Source organism: Phocoena sinus, chromosome 15, assembly GCF_008692025.1.
Source record: "Phocoena sinus isolate mPhoSin1 chromosome 15, mPhoSin1.pri, whole genome shotgun sequence".
Lineage (NCBI taxonomy): Eukaryota > Metazoa > Chordata > Mammalia > Artiodactyla > Phocoenidae > Phocoena > Phocoena sinus.
In genome coordinates, this window is record NC_045777.1 from 67,540,310 (window position 1) to 67,561,618 (window position 21,309).

At 51.7% G+C, this 21,309-nt stretch overlaps 2 protein-coding genes and 1 pseudogene across 8 annotated transcripts in view; 2 read left to right on the plus strand and 1 right to left on the minus strand.

Annotated features, from left to right (window-relative positions):
• SCNN1B (sodium channel epithelial 1 subunit beta) overlaps positions 1-4,878 on the plus strand; it is a 76,473-nt gene extending 71,595 nt beyond the window's left edge. The window contains exons 8-13 of one of the 2 annotated variants that reach the window (XM_032604134.1): positions 408-525; positions 1,619-1,694; positions 1,790-1,847; positions 2,539-2,600; positions 3,726-3,801; positions 4,039-4,878. In XM_032604134.1, coding sequence (XP_032460025.1) covers positions 408-525; positions 1,619-1,694; positions 1,790-1,847; positions 2,539-2,600; positions 3,726-3,801; positions 4,039-4,419 — 771 coding nt within the window. In that variant the 3' untranslated portion in view covers positions 4,420-4,878. The remainder of the gene's footprint in view (positions 1-407; positions 526-1,618; positions 1,695-1,789; positions 1,848-2,538; positions 2,601-3,725; positions 3,802-4,038) is intronic. The other variant, XM_032604135.1, reaches the window with a different exon arrangement.
• Positions 4,726-21,309, minus strand: part of COG7 (component of oligomeric golgi complex 7) — an 86,667-nt gene continuing 70,083 nt past the window's right edge. For 3 of the 6 annotated variants that reach the window (XM_032604131.1, XM_032604132.1, XM_032604133.1), the window contains 2 exons: positions 11,244-11,387; positions 7,879-8,287 (listed from right to left, as the gene is read on the minus strand). In XM_032604131.1, coding sequence (XP_032460022.1) covers positions 8,121-8,287; positions 11,244-11,387 — 311 coding nt within the window. In that variant the 3' untranslated portion in view covers positions 7,879-8,120. Of the gene's footprint in view, positions 4,852-7,254; positions 7,848-7,869; positions 8,288-11,243; positions 11,388-21,309 lie in introns of those variants that run through there. The other 3 variants (XM_032604129.1, XM_032604130.1, XM_032604128.1) reach the window with 3 other exon arrangements.
• Positions 20,403-20,824, plus strand: LOC116739634 (annotated as a pseudogene).

Here is a 21,309-nt window from a genome sequence, read left to right on the forward strand (position 1 = left end):
AGATCTTAGTTTGCTGACCAGGGATCAAACCCGTGCCCCCTGCAGTGGAAGCACAGAGTCCTAACCGCTGGACCGCCAGGGAAGTCCTCAGAGTCAGCTTTAGTGCTGGAACAAGCCACCCCTCCCCATGTCATCCGTGGGGCCCCAACTCTGAAAGGTGGCAGGGGCCATCCTCAGAGAGCTGGCGTCTGGCCCGAGCCCCTCTACGGGGGCCAGGGACAGAGGAGGACCACCACGCCCCAACTTGGAGGAGGCTCGGCCACTGCTTCTGCGCAGGAGGGGCCCCGCCCCCCGCCCCCCAGCCCCCGTGGCCTGGGCAGCAAGCTCTCCGGGCCCCCTTCCCCCGGGGCTGGGACGGGGACATCACCGTCAAGTCTGCTTTCTCTCTGTACCTCCTTCACCCCCAGGCCTGTATTCGCTCTTGCTTCCAAGACCACATGATCCGTAACTGCAGCTGTGGCCACTACCTGTACCCGCTGCCCCGCGGAGAGAAATACTGCAACAACCAGGAATTCCCGGACTGGGGTGAGTGGGCAGCCCCGGGGGACCGGCCACCCGCCAGCTGGGCCACTGCCCCCGAAGGCCCTGACCACAAGGGAGGTCGGAGCTCCAAGCCCTCCGTCCCCGTCCTCTCAGACCACAGCCCCTCTGGCCGCTCCCCCTACTCTTCGACTCCACTAACTGTACACTTGAAACACGTATGTTCGGGAGAGAATTTGTCCTTGAGACCTGAAGCCACAGGCGGAGGAGCCCCTGCTGGGCTCACACTGAGCTGGGATCCAGGCTTGGAGTCCGAACACCGATGGATGTTGTCAGCAGCAAAGAGCATCCCACCACCTCTTTTTCTTTTAACCTTTTATTTATTTATTTTACTTTTTGGCTGCATCGGGTCTTAGTTGCGGCACACGGGATCTTCATTGAGGCGTGTGGGATTTTCGTTGCAGTGCACGGGCTCTTTGTTGCGTCGCGCAGGCTTCTCTCTAGCTGTGGCATGCGGGTTTTCTCTTCTCTAGTTGTGGCACGTGGGCTCCAGAACGCATGGGCTCTGTAGTTTGCGGCACACGGGCTCTCTAGTTGAGGCGCACGGGCTCAGTAGCTGTGGCCCGCGGGCTTAGTTGCCCTGTGGCAGGTAGGATCTTAGTTCCCTGACCAGTAATCGAACCCGCATCCCCTGCATTGGAAGGCGGATTCTTTACCACTGGACCACCAGGGAAGCCCCCTACCACCTCTTAAAACTAACAAAATGTGTGGACAAGAGGGGAAAACTTTACCCCTTCCAGCCACCCATCACTCCCACATGACCCCATCACCCCGGCCCACCGGCCAGGATCGGGTGACAGGTGGAGGGAAAGCTGCTCTGATGCTGCTGAGCTGGGGCTGGGATGTCTGGGGAGAGGATCCCCCAGGCCAGGCTGGGGTGAAATGGCTGGCGACGGGGCGGGTTGGGGGTGGATGTAGGTGATTCTCCATGACCAGGGGGGTTCGGATTGAGATAACTCCCCCCACTCAACCTAAGCACAGGCCTTAGGTGGCCCAGGGCCAGGAGGGCAGAGGGCAGCCTGAGGCTCAAAGCACAAAACCCCGCTCAGAGTCGCTCTCCCCACCCCCTACCACTCAGCCTATTGCTACTCGGCCCTGCGCATGAGCCTGGCGCAGAGGGAGACCTGCATCGATGTCTGTAAGGAGTCCTGCAAGTGAGTCCTGCCCGGAGGCTCGTGTGGGCGGCGGGGCGGGCTGTGGATGGTGGGGCAGCGGCGGGGACAGTGACAGGCTGCCTCCTCTCTTCCAGTGACACGCAGTACAAGATGACCATCTCCATGGCCGTCTGGCCTTCTGAGTCCTCTGAGGTGAGTCAGGGGCGCGGCCAAGCTCCTGGCTGCCCATCTTTGGGCGGGAAGCAGGTCTGGGCAGAGGTCTGCAGGCTGTTTGGAACTTTACAGAGGGGGGTTCCTCCCTCCTTCCCCTCCCACCCTGCTTACTTCCACCCACGTCCCCCAAGCACCGTGCTGGGGACACAGCAGTAAGCAGGACACACAGTCCTTTGCCCTTATGGAGCATACTTTCTACCTGGAGAGACAGACAATATACAGAAATAAGATCATTTCAAATGGCTGTGTAGGGTAGACCAGATGATGAAAGGGTAACTGGGGGAAAAGAGGCCTTAGGGTAGTCAGGGAAGACCTCCCTAAAAAGGTGACATTTGAGTTAAAACTGGAGGATGGGGCTGAGCCAGGCTGGGCAGGTCTGGGGAGGATCTGGTCAGAGGGAACGGCAGGTACAAGGGTCAGAGGTGGGAAAGAGCTGGCACAGGGAGGCCGGGCCTATGGGGGAGAGCCTAGAGAGCCGAGTGCATTCTCCTCAGAACGGCAGCCACGGCGTGTGCTGTCACCCTCCCCTTTCTCCCTGGGCCAACACATGGTCCCCCAGGGGCTTCAAGAAGATACAGGGCTGTGGTCTGCCTCCACAGGTAGCACGGCCCATGATTGGGAGGGGATGCTGCAGGGCACCATTGTTTTCAGCTGCCTTTTTGGGTTCCAGGACTGGATTTTCCATGTGTTGTCAGAGGAGCGGGACCAGAGCCCCAATATCACCTTGAACAGGTGAGCTCAGAGTCTGGATGGGCCAGGGAAGGCAGAAGAGAGGAGGAACCAGAGCCTCAGGGGAGGGGCTTGGGCATAGAGCCGCTACTCAGTCACCTTCTCACACTGATCAGATTCAGAAGCAAGCCTAGAGGAGCACTGAGAGAGGCCAGCCAGGGGGGCTCAGAGCCTACCGCTTCCTAAAGGAGAGCCTGTTCTTCCATCTGTCACCTGGCCATCCAGCCATCCACCCCTCCAGTCCTTTCATCCTTGTACCCATCCACCCATCTATCCATCATCCATCCTTCCAGTCTTCTACCCACCCATCTCTCCACTCACACATCCATCCATCCATCCACCCCTCCATTGTCCATCCTTCCATTCTTCCACTCATCCATCCACCCACCCTCCCTCCATCCATTCAACCATTTTTCCATCCATTCAACTCAAACATGCATTGAGCACAAGAAAGACAGAAGATTCAGTCTATCAGGAAGTTCGAGTCTAGAGGACAGAGATATGCAAACAGGGCTTATGATGATGGGAGTCTGCCCAGGACCCTTCCTGCGGGATCCCAGCAGGGAAGGAGGTTCTTTCTTCCTGAGAGATAAGGGAGGTCTATATAGGGAGATGACACTTGAGCCGATCCTCCAAGGAGGAGTAGTAAATATTCAGACAAATAAGAAGAGGCAGCAATGTCCCGGCAGAAGCCTGGAGGTGTGAGAGAGCATCGCCTTTCTGAGGACCATCTCGGGTCCCCTGACAGAGAGCCAAGGCTCAGGACTCTATGTCAAGCCTACTGTCCATGGGCTGTGAGTGGGAGAGGGGAGCCCGGAGCTGATCCTCAGGACTGTCTTGGGCCCCAGGGTCCTCTGGAGAGCTGGTTCAGAAAGGGGCACACAGGATGGGTGCTGGGCAGTGCTGCCTTTTGTGGCCCCAAGGCCTGGAGGGGCCCTTCCTGGCTCTTGTTTGGACCTCACCACTCCTGGGAGTGGCAGGTGAGAAGCTCGAGCCAGAGGAGGGCCTTGCTGCCTTTCGTGCGCGCGCGCGTGTGTGTGTGTGTGTGTGTGTGTGTGTGTGTGTGTCTGTCTGTCTGTCTGTCTGTCTTGGGGAGCGGGCACCAGCTCCCTTTGCTGCCTCCTGCAGGAAGGGAGTTATCAAGCTCAACATCTACTTCCAAGAATACAACTATCGCACCATTGAGGAGTCAGCAGCAAATAACGTGAGTCTGGGAGCTCCTGGCACCTCGGCCCCGCCTGCAGTCCCTCCACCTGGTACCCAGAGGACGGTCCCTTAAGCAGTGTCAGATTACTTCCCTGCGCTGAGACGGTCACCCTTTCCCCCTTTCTGGCCAACAACCCACCTCACAGGAACCCGTGAGGCTGGGCTTGAGGCAGGAATCTGTGGCCCGACCAGCCCCCCTTCCCCGGCCGGGCCCTCAGTCCCCTGCTCCCCACAGATCGTCTGGCTGCTCTCAAATCTGGGAGGACAGTTTGGCTTCTGGATGGGGGGCTCGGTGCTGTGCCTCATCGAGTTCGCGGAGATCATCATCGACTTCGTGTGGATCACCATCATCAAGCTGGTGGCCCTCGCCAAGAGCCTGCGGCGGAGGCGGGCCCAAACCTGCTACGATGGCCCGCCGCCCACCGTGGCTGAGCTGGTGGAGGCCCACACCAACTTTGGCTTCCAGCCTGACACGGCCCCACACGGCCCCGATGCTGGGCCCCACGCCCATGAGCAGACCCCGCCCATCCCAGGCACCCCACCCCCCAACTACGACTCCTTGCGTCTGCAGCCACTGGACGTCACCGAGTCTGACAACGAGGGCGATGCCATCTAGACCCTGCCCATCCCGGGCAGCCCAGGAATTCGGACCTGAGCAGTGGAGACCGTCGCCCAAGGCCGCATTTTATGACGCCCTCTCCACAGGCCCGGGATGGGAGGGGGGCCAAGGCCAGAGTCCAGGTCCTGCTACAGAGAGCCAGCAGCTCCTGGCCAGTCCCAGGCCGAGGGCTCCGTGGAGTAACGGTGCTGGTACGGATGTGGGAATTGTGTTCCTGCCTGCACCCTCCAACCTGACCCAATCCTTGGCCTGGGATGCCCCCGGGCAGGCTCCTCCCCTGGAGGCAGGCCACCTCCCTCCCAGGGCCGGTCACCGTCTGCCCCAGAGGTGAACAGGCAGCACGCTTGTGACCTTGTGAGTGGGTTTAGTGAGGGCAGCGTTGGTGGATAGCAGGCATCAGAGGCCCTGCCAGGTGGCACGTGTTTTGTTCTGGAAAATAAAAGTAGAAAACACAGAGTCTCGCTTTGTTCTTTGACTGGGCAGCCAGAGTGCCCTGGTGCATCTCTGGGGGTGAAAAGGCGTCCATAACAACTTGAGAGCAGAGGCCTGGCCAAAGAAAGGTCCAAGCTGGTGATTTTTAAAGTTTCTTTCAAGTTGTCCCTGAAACAGTGGCTTTGTGCCGTTTTCAGTGGCGTCCAACTTACTTCTTTGGGTTGCAAGAATCAAGAGAGAGAAAGAGAGGTAAGATGGGAGAAATACTCAAAACTGGCTTAAGCAAAAGCATCTCCAGCAGCTCAAGTGATGTCTGTTCTCTCTGCCTTCCCAGGCAGGCTGTCCTTACTTTACAGCAGCAAAGGGCCATCTGCAACTCCAAACTCAGCTAGGAGAGAGCACCTCTTTCCCAGTTGTCACAGCAAGTTCCCAGGCAGACTCTCATTGGTCACTGAGTGGGTCACGTGCCTGTCTCTGAGCCAATCATCAGTGTGCCCAACTGGCAGGCTGCTGGGATTGGTCAGACCCTGCCCATACCTGAGGCCAGTTGGCCCCCAGCAGAATCACACGGTCTGAGGGTGGTGGGGACATGGCTCCTAGGGGTGCTGGATAAAATATAGGCCACCAAGTTAAACTGGAACTTTAGATAAACAGCAAATTAATTTTTTAGTAGACGTACATCCATGTAATATCGGGGGCATATTAATAAATCATTCACTGTTTTTCTGAAATTCAAATTTAACTGAGCTTCCTGTATTTTTAATTGCTAAATATGGCAACCCTAATGGCTTCCCAAAAAGAGATCAGGGAGCTGTTATCAAAGAAGATTGTGGTCTGGCAGCTGCAGACAGCTGACCACTGCAGGGCCCTGCTGTCACCTGCTGGCCCTGGTGGTGAAGGAGCTCTCGCTTCAGACCCTGGGACCAGGGCATCCCAGCCCTGCTGGTCTAGAACACCTGGGTCCTTGGCCTGAAAGGCAAACAAGCTGTCCTCCCATTAAGTGCCCATGATGGCACCTGTGGAGGAAGGCGGTGTCACAGGCTGATGCCACTCCAGCCAAAGGTAGCATTGCTAGGGACTGAGTGGGGCAGGCCTTGGGGAAGCCGGGTTTCTGAGCTCAGGGCCAGGTGAGTCTGTACGCTGGAGTCTCAATTCTTGGTAATTACCACACTTACTACTATGACTAGGACTTTTATCAATAGCAATGGTAGTTGTTGTCACCACACTCACTATTATCTGTTGTTTTTAAACAATGGCTGTATTGTATCAAACACTTATGACATGCCAGGCACCAGGCCAAGTAGTTTATAAGTAAGTCTTATTTCATTGAATTCTCATAACCACTGAGAAATATGATCATGCCATTTTACAAGTAAATAAACTGACGCTTGGAGAGGTAAAGTAAGGTGCTAGACTAGATTGCTATTCTTGTAAGTGACATAGGCGAGACTCCTGGTCATAAGAATACCAGTTCCTCAGAGAAGCCCAGGGCTTTCATATTTATTATCTCATCTGAGGCTCTGGGGCAGGCAGAGCAATGATTATTATCTAACTCCATTTGCCAGCCCTTTGGTCACAAGTTAATCTGAACTTGAGCTAAAAGGGGAATTCATTGGTTCTTATAATTAAAGTCCAGGGATTTCAAGCTCGGCTGTATCCAGGGCTTCAGCTACAGGCTGTATTTTCTTCTGTGTCGATATCCCTCTCACACAGTTTCTCTCCATAGGCTACTCTTCCCTCCGTAGTCCCAGACTCCATTCCCTCAGCTCAGCAACCACAGCAGGAAGAAAGCTTTTCCTTCACAGTCCCAGCAGAAGCCTCGACAGTGAGGCTCATCTGGATCAGCCTGGGCCACATGCTCACCGTGAACCTACCACTGCGACTGAGGATGGGAGATGCTGCCTGGCCATCCTGGGGTGTATCTACAGCGGGCAGCCCCTTACAGACTCCTGTGAGAAGTTTTGCTCAGAGACGTGTTGAAGCGGAGCGGGAAGGAGCTTCTGGCCCCCAAAGCTGCTTGTAGATGGGAGACGGGGACCAGGCTGACGTGGGTATCAGTTGCCATCCCTCTCTTGGGGAGTACTGAGGGCCGGGGTGAAGATGGATAATGGCCCCATCTCCAAAAGCAGGCTCCGGGTCAGACAGACAGGCATTCCTCTCCCCTCCAGATCTAGAGGAGATACGGGCTGTCCTATTCCTACTCTGGGTTCCCATTAGAGCCATTTAAGGGTGACAAATTAGTCTAGCAGGGCCAAAATTGCCCAGAAAAATGGCGTTCTGTAATTCCCTCCTCTACCCGCAAAGGGAAGGTAGGTTACGGACGCTAGAGGACTATGAAATTAGCAGCTATTGTGCACTTGCTACATGCTGTTGCCCCCACTGTGTCTCAGTGGCTCTTCAAATAACCCTATGAGTTAAGTACCATTATGACCCCTGTTTTTCGGATTAGGAAATGAGGCTCAGAGAAGCTAATGACTTTCCCAAGGTCATACAGCCGGAAGGTGGCAAAGCTGGGAATGAAGACCAAGCCTGTCCTAGTGGCACTCACCCACACTGGCACAGAGGTCACTGTTACATTTGCCTGCTTCCACTGAAGTGGAAGAGGTTTCCACTTCAAAGCAGCTCTTTTCACCTTCCAGGTGACCAGCTCCCACTCCAAGGCAGGAGCCAGGCTCGAGCCCTGCCAGACACTCTCTGATCCACCACATGAGAAACCAAAATATTTTTCTTGGTGCGGATTCGCAGCTGATTGCTCTTTCGGGGCCAGCCAAACTGGTTTCCAAGATGTGGGGGACAGAATGTGTGGGAAGCCCTGGATGACAAGCCCAGAGAGACACGGCCCTGGCAGCCCAGTGGGGCTGGTTCAGAGGCCACATTCGTGGCGGTGCCCCTCCGGAGGGCTGGCACAAGCAGGCTAAACCAGCTGGGATTATCCTTTCCTGCCGAATCCTCAGTGCAGACAGCACAGCACATGAGAAGCACCCAAATATTCACTGAGGAAAGAAAACGGCCTTCTTTCATTTCACAGTACTTATTAATTGCACTTTCAAGACAGGATCATTTAAAAAATCATCTGAAAATTCCTCCCTGATAAATAATACACCTGTAATTTACAACCTTTTTTTTTTGATTATACAAATGAACCACATCTTTTGAAATGAACTCTGCCCAATCCCAGGCGGATTTTTTAGAGCAAATCCATTCTGGGGGCTTCTGTGGCCCCGGAACTCCAGCCCCGACCCTCTTATCAGCCGGGTGCGTGGGGGTCAGTAGTCCACACCCCGCATGGCGGCCACCGTGGTGGCGAGGCGACGGGGCAGGCCTCTGCTGACCTGTCTGTAATCCTCGGGTTTGGCCTTCAAGAGCATCACGGTGTTCTGGAGGGTGCGGGACGGCTGCAGGCCCAGGGCGTCCATCACGTTGATCAGGTAGTCTGTGGGGTGGGAGCAGACAGACACAGCTCACAGACTCAGCACCGAGAGGACGAGCCCCAAAGGCCCTTGCCGCGGTAAGGGACAAGACACACCCCAACCCCCAAGTGCTGGCTGCCAGGTCTGCCCTCAGCCCACAAGCCTTCACTCTGAGGGCTTTTCCAAGGGGTCAGACCTGCCTGTGAGCCCGGCCCGGGTCCAGGAATTCTAGTCTCATAAAGGAGTTGCCAACATCGCCCCATCCCCGCCACTCCCACTGCACACTCAGCTCTACAGCCCAGCCGACCTCAGCCGAAGCTCTACCCTAGGGACTCCTGCGTTCCCAGCCCTGCTCCCCAGCGGACCCCACTGACGACATGGAAAACCCAAGGGGTCAGGAGACACAGGGCTTATCTAAGCAGCTCCCGAAGATTTCCCAGCAGAGCCCCTACAGGGGGGACTTTGGACAGTGCAGGGGGCCAGGCCTGGTGTAACGCAGTTCCCACAACTCCCAGATAACCCCTTAGGGTAAGAGTTAGGACAGATTACTGAGCCCACCCCCAGGCCAAGTCGATGAGCGTTTCCAAGAGAGGGTCTGAGGCTCCTGTCCTTCTGAAAAGCAGCAGTGCCCTCCAACCGGCAGGCAAGCTCGGGCAGCGCCGGCAGAGTGGAGGAGAAAAACGGGTTTCCGAGGTCAGGGTGACCTCAGTGACTCCATCCACCTCCCGAGTCTCTACTTCCACCTGTGGATGCAGTTCGTACCCATCAGGCAGCATGTTCGGGGGATGAAGTGGGACAAGGACCGCGGACGCGCCTGGAGTGACGCGGGTGGTCAGTAACCGGCTGCTCCTTCCCTTCCTCTTCCTGGGCAGCACGGCTGGCCGAGCCCGAGGCAGGGCGCTCTCCAGCCCCTCCCTCTTCCTGCTCTGTGGGACTGGGAGACGCATCACCCGGCAGGTCCCTCCTTATGTTCTGATGACCACCCACATTAATCTTTTCTGCCCAACTAGGCTGGAGCTCCAGGCATGGCTCTATCTTCCCTGTGTCTTCTTTCTGAGGCCCGGCTCAGGGCAGACCCCATAGGAGGTGCCCGCTCTGCCCTGGCTGCCTGAGTCATGTCCCAGTGAGCCACTTCCCAGGAAGGGCACCACCAACCAGTCAGGCACCTGCCTCTGGCACATATTCACCCATAAAACTGTGAATTCCCCTCGACTGTCGGCCAGGACCTGCGAAACGGCAGCCCATGATCTACCATGACATCTTCTGTTCAGACGGCAAGAGTGTTTTTGGTTTTGTTACTCTTTTTTTCTGGCTGTGTTGCGTCTTCGTTTCTGTGCAAGGGCTTTCTCCAGTTGCGGCAAGTGGGGGCTACTCTTCATCGCGGTGTGCGGGCCTCTCACTATCGCAGCCTCTCTTGTTGTGGAGCATAGGCTCCAGATGCGCAGGCTCAGTAGTTGTGGCTCACGGGCCTAGTTGCTCCGCGGCATGTGGGATCTTCCCGGACCAGGGCACGAACCCGTGTCCCCTGCATCGGCAGGCGGACTCTCAACCACTGCACCACCAGGGAAGCCCCTTGGTTTTGTTACATTTTAATGCTTAATTTGAGCGTCTTTAAGGTGGCCACACACTGCCACAGACCTCTCCGCTCTCTATCGTGTTATCACCTGGCAACTTCCTGGCCCCTAAGCACACTCCCTCACAGCATAAGCTCAGTGAGCACAGGAACTGTCCAAACCTCTCTTGCATCCCATCTCCTAGCACGACGGCTGGCACATAACAGACACTCAGTCAACGCTGAGCGAGTGAGCAGATGGATGTGGGACGGCAGCTTAACGGAGGGAGATGCGATGTGGAACAAGTGAACTCTAGGGACCACCCCCAAATCTCACTCACTAGTTCCGCTGGTTCTCTCCTCAACGCTCCCGCCTATACCAACGGGGACCACCGACGAACATTTGAACCTCTTCATCTCTTCTCTGAACCTGTGCCCAGTGAGATAACAAAAGCTGGCTGCTGCCCTGTAACAGCTGAGAGCTGACCACGAATTAGCACAGAGCTGGGAGCTGGGGCAGCTGGGTTCCAGGCCTGGCCCCATCACTCACTGCTCTGGGACCCGGAGCAAAGGGCCTCACATCCATTTCTCCCTCAGCAAACAAGAGGCTGGCTCGGGCCTGACGTCACCCAGGGCAAAGCTCTGGCTGGGTCCCCAAGGAGGTAATCTTTAAGGCTCCCACCACCCTCTCCCTCACCCGCTCCAAGAGCTGCCTCCAGCTAAAGAACAGGCAGGCAATGGACTGATACCAAGAGGCTGGGAGACGCCGCGACCACCTGCCTGCAGTACCCCCAGCCTCAGAGCACCCCTGCAGGCGGGCATCATCTCCAGGGACGTGCGCCAGCAGGAGTAGGTGGGCACACGCCCCTATGACCCGGGAGGCAGGGCAGGTACTCGGATGGAGACCACGGGGCAAACCCCGGCTGGGTGGCTTCCTCATCAGTGATGAAGGCAGGGGCGCTGAGCTCACAGGGGGTTTGAAGATTGCGTAAGCCCGTGGGTGCGTGAGCGCCTGGTTCAGCACCTGGCATGCCTGCGCACAGTGAGAGCTTATTCAACGTCAGTTTGCATGATGATTCTGTCGATGGGCAGAAGGCCAGGTGGGGCAAGGCGGCATCACACAAGTCTGCCTCACTCATCCCAACCCATCTCGGCAAAGCACCCCTTAATGGCTCTTAGCCTCGGCAGCTATCCGAGTCCACGGGGACACCTGTCAAAACACTGGTGTCTAGGCTTCTATCCTAGGCTTATTATGTCAGAGTCTCTGGGGGTGGGGCCTGGGGAGTCCACATGTTTAACAAAGCTTCACAGACAAACCCAGAGCTTAAGTTGAGAGGAGACCTGGGACGACACACCTGGAGGGCAGGGGGCCTGACGGATGCAACAGGCCAGAGCTGACCCTCCCCCCACCCGTCCCAGAGACCCACCGATGTCAGTGGCCAGCTGCTTGGTGGAGTGCGGGGTGAGCTCAGGGATCTGGAGGACTGCGTCACAGTAGGTCTGCATCGTGGCTCTGGCGATAGAGCCCAGCCAGCTGTCGGCCATGTTGTCCAGCTCGGGCAGTTCGTCCCCTGGAAAGGGAAAGAGGGTCACCAAAGAAACACAGCCTGACCAGGAAGAACCGGCCACCAACAGCTCTTATGGGGCTCTTCGGGGTGACCAGGCCCCATGATAGGTGCCACATGCAATACGCAAAGCTACAGTCTCAATGGGCAATGCAGGAAATAGAGGACAATTACATCTTAGGTCAACTGGTATTGACTCAGTACAATGAGGATTCAGAAAAGAAAGCAATCAGGTGAGGCGGGACAACCTCAGAGGTCTCAAAGGCTGGGGGCAGATGCAGCCAGGCAGGCCAGGAGGAGTTCTGCAGACAGAGCAAGAGGGAGGGGGGCCCACACCACAGGTGAGAGGGTGGAGAACTGGCACAGCCCAGCAGGAGACAGACGGCAGTGCTGAAGACACAGGCGGCACATCAGAACAGAGACCTGGGTTCAAGACCAAGCCTGCCACTAATGAGCCGGGTGCCGCCCGACTGTTTGCTTCATCGGTAAAATAGAGATAACATCAGTCCTGGCTTTTCAGGGCTGCCGTGGGAATTATACGGGGCCCTCGGCGTGGGCCCTTCCGCACGCTTAGTGCCATGCGCACAGTAGCCATTAGTGCTAGAATGATCATTGGGGGTCGGGGGAGTATGTACAGGGAGCAGAGGGAAGTGTGTTAGGGGATTGGGCTGGGTCACAGAGGGCACCCCGAGAACCACGTGCACCCCATGTAGTAGGGAGGAGGCAGTGACTGCAGGTTCCCTGCAAGGTTGTGAGAAGACGAGCCCATGTTGGGAGGGCCTGCCAGGCCAGGGCGGGGTGAAGGAGGGAGATGCAGCGGCCATCCAGGCACGAGAGGCACGGGCCTGACGCCTGAGGGCAAGGGGGATACCCCGCAGCAGAAGTGGAAAGAAGGGGAGAAATGAGAGCAACATTTTTTTATAAGTAAGTATGGAGCCAAGCAGTGGAAAATTAGAAGAAGATAAGCAAAATGCTACTACTACCACCACTAATAATAATAGTAACAGAGAATATAAAGTTACTTATAAACACCATCTGCTTAGAGAAGAGCTCAAAGGGCACGTGGGAACACGGCAACACCGGTGAGTGCAATGGTGGGATGATGTGATCTATTTTCTTTGAAAACTGTGACCTGTTTAACACAGAGCATCTGTACAACAAATACAAGCCAGAAGGCTAAAAATCAAAACAGGATAAACACAAATGAGGACAAGGACAATAATGTGTGATCTAGCATTTCCGCCTTGGAACTGGACTGGCTATAGTGTGGCCAGAAACACAGCTGGGAGGGAGGCTGGTTTGGGGGACAAAGCTTCTTCTCACTGACTCTGACCCAGAAAGGGCTGAACCTAACAGGCCAGAGCACCAAACACCTAGATTCTAGGGTTGTCGGACAGAACTGAAAGCTGATAGAAATGGATGAGAGGGAGACATGAAAATGAGTAAGAGACTTAGGCTGGTGCCTTGGGAGACCCTCCAGGTCAGGGGAAGAGGAGCCCAGAGACACAGATACATGGACACAGGGGGTGGCGGGCAGTCGTGTGTTAATTGCATTAAATCCCATTTGTGGAGACCCTGCCGGGTCTGGCACTGTCCTGGGTGGCCCTGCCCTTCAGGCACCCTCTGGCCAGGCAACAAAGACAGACCTCAACGAGGTCAGGGCTGCAGCAGCTGTACATTCTGAGTCCAGCAGGAGCCCCCAACCAGGAGTGAGTGCCTGTGCTGACGTGGACAGATGGGCAGTTTGCCAAATGCACAAAAGGAAAAAGAGCATTCTGAGCACAGAGAACTTTTTTTTTTTTTTTTTTGCGGTACGCGGGCCTCTCACTGTCGTGGCCTCTCCCGTTGCGGAGCACAGGCTCCGGACGCGCAGGCTCAGCGGCCATGGCTCACAGGCCCAGCTGCTCCGCGGCATGTGGGATCTTCCCAGACCGGGGCAGGAACCCGTGTCCCCTGCATTGGCAGGCGGACTCTCAACCACTGCGCCACCAGGGAAGCCCAAAACTCATTTATAAAAAGTGCCCATGATAAACAGAGCACATGTGAGATGGTCCTGTTTGTGAAGAAGTGCGGGTACGTGCAGATCCGTAGAGAAAAGCACATGGGGAGAATAGTCCCTCAGATACTACCAGTGACTGTCTCAGGGCAGTAGATTTTTTTTTTTTTTGCGGTACGCGGGCCTCTCACTGTTGTGGCCTCTCCCGTTGCGGAGCACAGGCTCCGGACGCGCAGGCTCAGCAGCCATGGCTCACGGGCCCAGCCGCTCCGCGGCATGTGGGATCTTCCCAGACCGGGGCAGGAACCTGTGTCCCCTGCATCGGCAGGCGGACTCTCAACCACTGCGCCACCAGGGAAACCCAGGGCAGTAGATTTTTAATCAAAACTTTTTTTTAATTTTGAAAAATGAAGAAAAAATCCTTCTGAGTGGCTGGAATGTGAGTACGTGGGGCACAGGAGAGACAGAAATGGAGGCGATGAGGCCGCAAGCACTCCCCTGGGCAGGACTGGGAAGGGTCCCCAATGCCAGGCCACGAGGAGTTTGGATTTTGTCCTGTAGGTCCTAAGGGGCCATCAGAGGTTTTTAAGTGGGCAGGGAATCATTAGTCAGAGGGTGAGGGCAAGAACCAGGAAAGAAAAGCAAGACAGACAAAATGCAGGAAAGAAAAGAAATCTCAAGAAAAAAGGGTTTTAAAAAGGCCAGGCTGGGCTCAGCAACGCTTGAGCTTTTGCACTGACTTCAGCAATGGCCTGGCCACGACAGATGGCGGCCCCTTCCTGAGCCATAGTCCCCGCAGGGCCGGCTCTTCCCGACCGAGGGCCCACCACGCAGCAGCAGCTCCGCAGAAAGGCTGCACCTGCCCATCAGATGACCTGCCGGAACCAGGAGCTGGGCCTTCTGCCTGTCAGCCAGGCCAGAGAGAGTGCAGGAGCCTCCCGGGCCCAGTGCCACACCTGGGAAGCACTTTTTCCCAGTGCCCAGAATCATGACTCCACGACAGCTCCGGCTGCCTCCACAGATCTCCCAAGTCCACTGCAGCCAAACCTGGTAACTCCACAAAGGAAGAGGACCATGACATGTGGAGATTGGAGTTTTCCTGCAAATCCCTCTGCTCTAACCCACTGTGTTTGTGACCCTTGGACACATCCCTTTACAATTCCCAGAGTTCAATTTCCTCACAGGAAAAAGACTCACAATGATTTTTAAATCTCCCTCCTACTTATCATTTATCTAAGCCAAAAAGCTCCTATTGGCTGTTTAACCATCTGCTTCATAAAACTTTCAATGTTAAAACGGGAGAAAACTAGAACTAGTGCCAACTATTATATATAGGATGGCTAAACAATAAGGTCCTGCTACTGTATAGCACAGGGAACTATATTCAATATCCTGTGATACACCATAATGGTAAAGAATATGAAAAAAAATATACGTATATGTATAATTGAATCAGTTTACTGTATACCAGAAACTAACACAACACCGCAAGTCAACTATACTTCAATAAAATTTTTTAAACTTAAAAAGTGTATTAGCCAATAGATGAAAATAAGAATCACTTGGAGCCCTTGAGTCCAAGATGGCAGCACAGGAAGACCCTGAATTCACCTCTTCCCCCAGCACACCACACCCACAACTATTCATGAAATAACACCCACTGCATAAGAACTGAAAACCAGCTGAACAGCTTCCTCCAAAGCAAGGGAGAAGAGGGCCACATGAAGATGGGGAGGAGAGGCAAGATACAGCCTCACCAAACGCCCCACACAGTAGGGCAGGATCTCATAGGCAGAGCCCCTTCCTGAGCAGCAAGAGGTTCTGTCTGTGCCCCGCGTCGGGCACCCCAACCCTGGGACCTGCAGCCAGACCGAAAGCCCCCCAAACATCTGGCTTTGAAAGCAATGGAGTTTATGTGCAGGGGACCCAGGGGTCTGTGGAATCTGAGGTACTCCTGTTGAGGAGCTCGTGCACAGACTCACCCCAGGAACCAGCACAAAGGCAGCAGTTTGAGAGGTGACTTGGATTCTATGCGAAGGAGATTCCGCTGCTAATCTTAAAGCATCTGCCAATGGGGCAGGGAGTATCTAGGGTTGACCTCGGGGACAAAGGGGCTGGAAAACGCCATTTTGCACTCTCCCTCTCCCTCGGGGCGCAGTGGACAGGCGCAGACATGGCCTCGGGAAAGCTGAGGGTGTGCCCCGCTCCACACTCTCCTCCCACATCGCTAAAAGCACAGGTGTGCCCTGCCCCCAGTGCTCCTTCCCAACCTTGCTAAAGCCAGTGGGCAAGTGCAGTCCACACAGGGAACACCTCGACGGGCCTGGCTCTGATAACCAGAGGGGCTTGTGCTCCTGGGCACAGGACTGTAACAATCAGAAAGTCAGTTCTGGGCAGGATATCACACCCAGGACACTATGCAGCAGACTGAGTCACATCCCCAGAGTCTGCAGGTGAAAAAGGGCCATTTAATTGTCCTGGAGCTTCAACCTGAGGGATAGGCTTCAGGGCTACAGAGGTGCCCTCAGGGAAGCAGGCAGGGAGGCACCATTCTTGCACCCTCCCTTGGCCTCACCAGTGCTCACTGGTACCTCCTAGCAAGGAGCTTATACACTCGTCTGAAGTCCTGATGCTTGCAACTGTTGCCCAGGAGACACCTCCAGATCTCCCAGTCTGGAGGTCAGCAGGGTCTATGATTGCAGTCCCATAGGACTGTATACATCTGCATACTTTAAAAGCTGCTGCCTGAGTATCTGGCTTCCAATCAGCCTGAATCTGGGTGCTGAGTGAGATCATTCCCTTTGGAACACTGACAGGTCCTGGTGCATCCTCAACAACTGGAGCCTATCAAGAATAAGCCAGGCTACTCAGACAATCACAGAGGTTTGAGAGACAACCAAGAGCTAGGGAAAAGTTGAATGATAAGGCTCATCTCCTATACAAGGTCACTCCTTCAAGACTGGGAGAGGTGGCTCCTTTGCCTATTACATAGAAGCCAACATAGAGAGCCAAGCAAAATGAGGAAACAGAGGAATAATTTCCAAATGAAAGAATAAGACAAAACCTGAGAAAAAGGCCTGAATGAAACAGAGTTAAGTAATCTACCTGATAAAGAGGCCGTAAAGATGCTCACCCAACTTGGGCAAAGAATGGATAAACATAATGAGAACATCTACAAAAAGGTAGAAAATGTAAGAAAGTACCAAACAGAAGCTGCAGAGCTGAAGAATACAATAAGAGAACTAAAAAATACATTAGAGGGGTTCAATAGCAGACTAGATAAAGTAGAAGAAGGAATCACTGACCTGGAAGACAGAGCAGTGGAACTCATTCAAACAGATCAGCAAAAAGAATTTTAAAAAGTGAGGATAATTTAAGAGACCTATGGGACAACATCAAGTAGATACAACATTTGCATTATAGAGGTCCCAGAAGGAGAAGAGAGAGAGAAACGGGAAGAAAACTTATTTGAAGAATAATGGCTAAAAACTTCCCTAACCTGGGAAGGAACAGACATTGAGGTCCATGACACACAGAGTTTCCAAACAAGATGAACCCAAAGAGATTCCACCAAGATACATTAAAATTAAAATGTCAGAAGTTAAAGAAAGAATATTAAAAACAGCAAGGAAAAAAACCCAACTTGTATGTGCAAGGAACCACCATAAGATTATCAGCTGATTTTTTCAACAGAAACTCTGAAAGCCAGAGGGATTGGCATGTTATATTCAAAGTACTGAAAGGAAAAAACTTCCAACCCAGAATACACTACCAGGCAAGGCTATCATTCAGAATTGAAAGAGAGTTTCAAGACAAGCAAAAGTTAAAGGAGTTCATCACCACTAAACCAGCCTTATAAGAAATATTAAAGGGTCTTCTTTAAGCTGAAAAGAAAAGGTACTAATAACAAGAAAACATAGGAAAATGAAAATCTCTCTGGTGAAAGATGATATATAGTAAGGTAGTAGATTAACTACTTATAAAGTTAGTAGGAAAGTTAAAAGAAAAAAGTAGTAAAATTAACTACAATAATTAGTTAAGGGATACTCAAAATAAAAAGATGTAAAATATGACATCAAAAACATTTAACGTGACAGGGGGGAGTAAAAATGTAGAGTTTTTAAAATGCATTCAAGGCCTTCCCTGGTGGTGCAGTGGTTGAGAGTCCGCCTGCCGATGAAGGGGACATGGGTTCGTGGCCCCGGTCCAGGAAGATCCCACATGCCACGGAGTGGCTGGGCCTGTGAGCCATGGCCACTAAGCCTGCGCGTCCAAAGCCTGTGCTCCGCAACGGGAGAGGCCACAACAGTGAGAGGCCCGCGTACCGCAAAAAAATAAATAAATAAATAAAATGCATTCAAATTTAAGTTGCTACTGGGCTTCCCTGGTGGCGTAGTGGTTAGGAATCCACCTGTCAACGCAGGGGACACAGGTTTCAAGCCCTGGTCCGGAAGATCCCACAAGCCTCAGAGCAACTAAGCCCATGCGCCACAGCTACTGAGCCTGCACGTCCTAAAGCCTGTGCTCCGCAATGAGAGAAGCCAATGCACTGCAACGAAGAGTAGCCCCTGCTCGCCGCAACTAGAGAAAGCCGCATGCAACAACGAAGACCCAACGCAGCCAAAAAATAAATAAGTAATTAAAAAAAAAAATTTAAGTGCTACCGACTTAAATTATACTGCCATATATATATATTTGGCAGTATGCTATATATACATATTTATATATATATTTAATATATATTAGTATATTTATATATGCTAATATAGTACATATTTTTATATATACTAATATAGTATATTTTATATATGTTATATATATATGTGTGTGTGTGTATATATATATATATATATATATATATATAGAGAGAGAGAGAGAGAGAGAGAGAGAGAGAGCCACTGTTATATGTGAACCTCATAGTAAAGCACAAGCAAAACCTACAGTAGATACACAAAATATAATGAGAAGGAATATAAACATAATACTAAAGAAATTCATCAAACCACAAGGGAAAGAAGAAGGAACAGAGAGGAACTACAAAACAGCCAGAAAATAATGAACAAAATGGCAGTAAGTTCATACTTATTACTTTAAATGTAAATGGACTAAATTCTCCAATTAAAAGACACAGAGTGGCTGAATGGATAAAAACAAGACTCATCATATGCTTCCTACAAGAGACTCACTTCAGATCTAAGGACACACACAGACTGAAAGTGAAGGGATAGAAAAAGATTTTCCATGCAAATGGAAATGAAAAGAAAGCCAGTGTAGCTATACTTATATCAGACAAAACAGACTTTAAAACGAAGAATGTAATAAAAGACAAAGAATGTCATTACATAATGATTAAGGGGTCAGTCCATCAAGAGGGTGTAACATTTGTAAACATTTATGCACCCAACATAGAAGTACTAAATATATAAAGCGAATATTAACACATCTAAAGGGAGAAACTGACAGCAATACAATAATAGTAGGGGGCTTTAATATCTCACTTACATCATTGGATAGATCATCCAGACAGAAAATCAAGAAAATATCAGCCTCAAATAACCTGTTAGACTAGATGGCCACATGTGTGTGTATGTGTGTGTGTGTGTGTGTGTGTGTGTGTGTATGAAACGTTCCAGCCAAAAAGCAGCAGCAGCAGAATACACACTCTTCTCAAGTGTACATGGAACATTCTCCAGGATATATCACGTTAGGCCACAAAACAAGTCAATAAATTTAAGAAGATTGAAACCATATCAAGCATCTTTTCCAATTACAATTGTATGACACTAGAAATCAAGAAGAAAACTGGAAAAATCACAAATATGTGGAGATTAAACAACATGCTACTGAACAACTGATGGGTCAATGAAGAAATCATAAGGGAAATCAAAAATACCTTGAAACAAATGAAAATGGAAGTACAACCACCCCAATCTACAGAATGCAGCAAAAGCAGTTCTAAGCAGGAAATTCAAAACAATACAGATCTACCTCAAGAAACAAGAAATTTTTCAAATAAATAATCTAACTTAACACCTAAAAGAGCTAGAAAAAAGAAGAATAAATGAAGCCCAAAGTTAGTAGAAGGAAGTAAATAATAAAGATGAAAATGGAAATAAATGAAATAGAGACTAAAAAACAATAGAAAAGATCAATAAAACTAAGAGCTGGTTCTTTGAAAGGATAAACAAAATTGACAAACCTTTAGCTAGACTCACCAAGAAAAAAAGAGAGAAGTCTCAAATAAATAAAAGCAGAAATGAAAAGAGGAGAATGGGGGCTTCCCTGGTGGCGCAGCGGTTGAGAGTCCGCCTGCCGATGCAGGGGATGTGGGTTCATGCCCGGTCCGGGAAGATCCCACATGCCGCGGAGCGGCTGGGCCCGTGAGCCATGGCCGCTGAGCCTGCACGTCCGGAGCCTGTGCTCCGCAACAGGAGAGGCCACAGCAGTGAGAGGCCCGCGTACCGCAAAAAAAAAAAAAAAAAAAAAAAAAAAGAATGATACCACAGAAATACAAAGGATCATAAAAGACTACTATGAACAATTATACACCAAAAAACTGTGGATAACATAGAAGAAATGGATAACTTCCTAGAAACATACAATCTTCTAAGACTGACTCATGAAGAAACAGAAAATCTGAATAGACCAATTACTAGAAAGGAGATTGAATCAGTAATCAAAAACCTCCCAACAAACGTAAGTCCAGGACAACACAGCTTCACTGGTGAATTCTACCAAACATTCAAAGAAGATTTAATACATATCCATCTCAAACTCTTCCCAAAAATTGAAGAGGGGGGAACATTTCCAAACTTAATTTATAAGAACAGCATTACTCTGATACCAAAACCAGAAAAGACACCACAAAAAAACTACAGGCCAATATCCCTGGTGAACATAGATGCAAAAATTCTCAACCAAATATCAGCAAACGAGGAAGTCCCATCAGCCTCGTGCACTACCTTCCCTCCCCTCTCTTCCTCGGCGCTGCCTATGGAGGTGGCCACCATCTCCTACTCAGCATCATGGCTGCCCTCAGACCCCTTGTGAAGCCCAAGATGGTCAAAAGAGGACCAAGAAGTTCATCCGGCACCAGTCAGACCAATATGCCAAAATTAAGCGGAACTGGCGGAAACCCAGAGGCATTGACAACAGGGTGCGCAGGAGATTCAAGGGCCAGATCTTGCTGCCCAACATCGGTTACGGGAGCAACAAGAAAACAAAGCACATGCTGCCCAGCGGCTTCCGGAAGTTCCTGGTCCACAACGTCAAGGAGCTTGAAGTGCTGCTGATGTGCAACAAGTCTTACTGTGCTGAGATTGTGCACAACGTCTCCTCCAAGAACCACAAAGCCATTGTGGAGAGAGCAGCCCAGCTGGCCATCAGAGTCACCAATCCCAACACCAGGCTGCACAGTGAAGAGAATGAATAGACAGCTCGTGTGCACGTTTTGTTTAATAAAACTGCAAAACAGCCATCTGGCATTTCCCCCTTGGTTTTACTCTTCAGTTTGTTTGACAGCTTGTCACAGAGATTGCTCTTGCCTGTTCATGCTCTGTGGAACCTTCTGTTTGGAAGGCGTTTGTAAAGGATACGTGATCCCTCCTTCATGGGGCCCAGGCCTCAGGCGCCCAGAGCAGCCTTGGTCAGCTCCAGGTGGGCTCGGGAAGATGCGGCCCTCAGACCATGGTAGGTTCTGAGACCCCTGGTTGAAGGACCTTCCATCTTGGAGCAAGTAGTCATTTTTAGCCTCACTTTATAAAGTTAGGAATTACCCTGTGTGGTTCTTGTGAAGATTGAGGACAATCAAGTTTCCTTTTCAACTACAGTCCTAGACCTTAGTCAACAGTACCTAGAATTCAGCTGTTATATGAGGCTAAGAGGCCATTTTTCCAAGACATGGTATTAAGTGGCAGCACAGGTCACATGGAA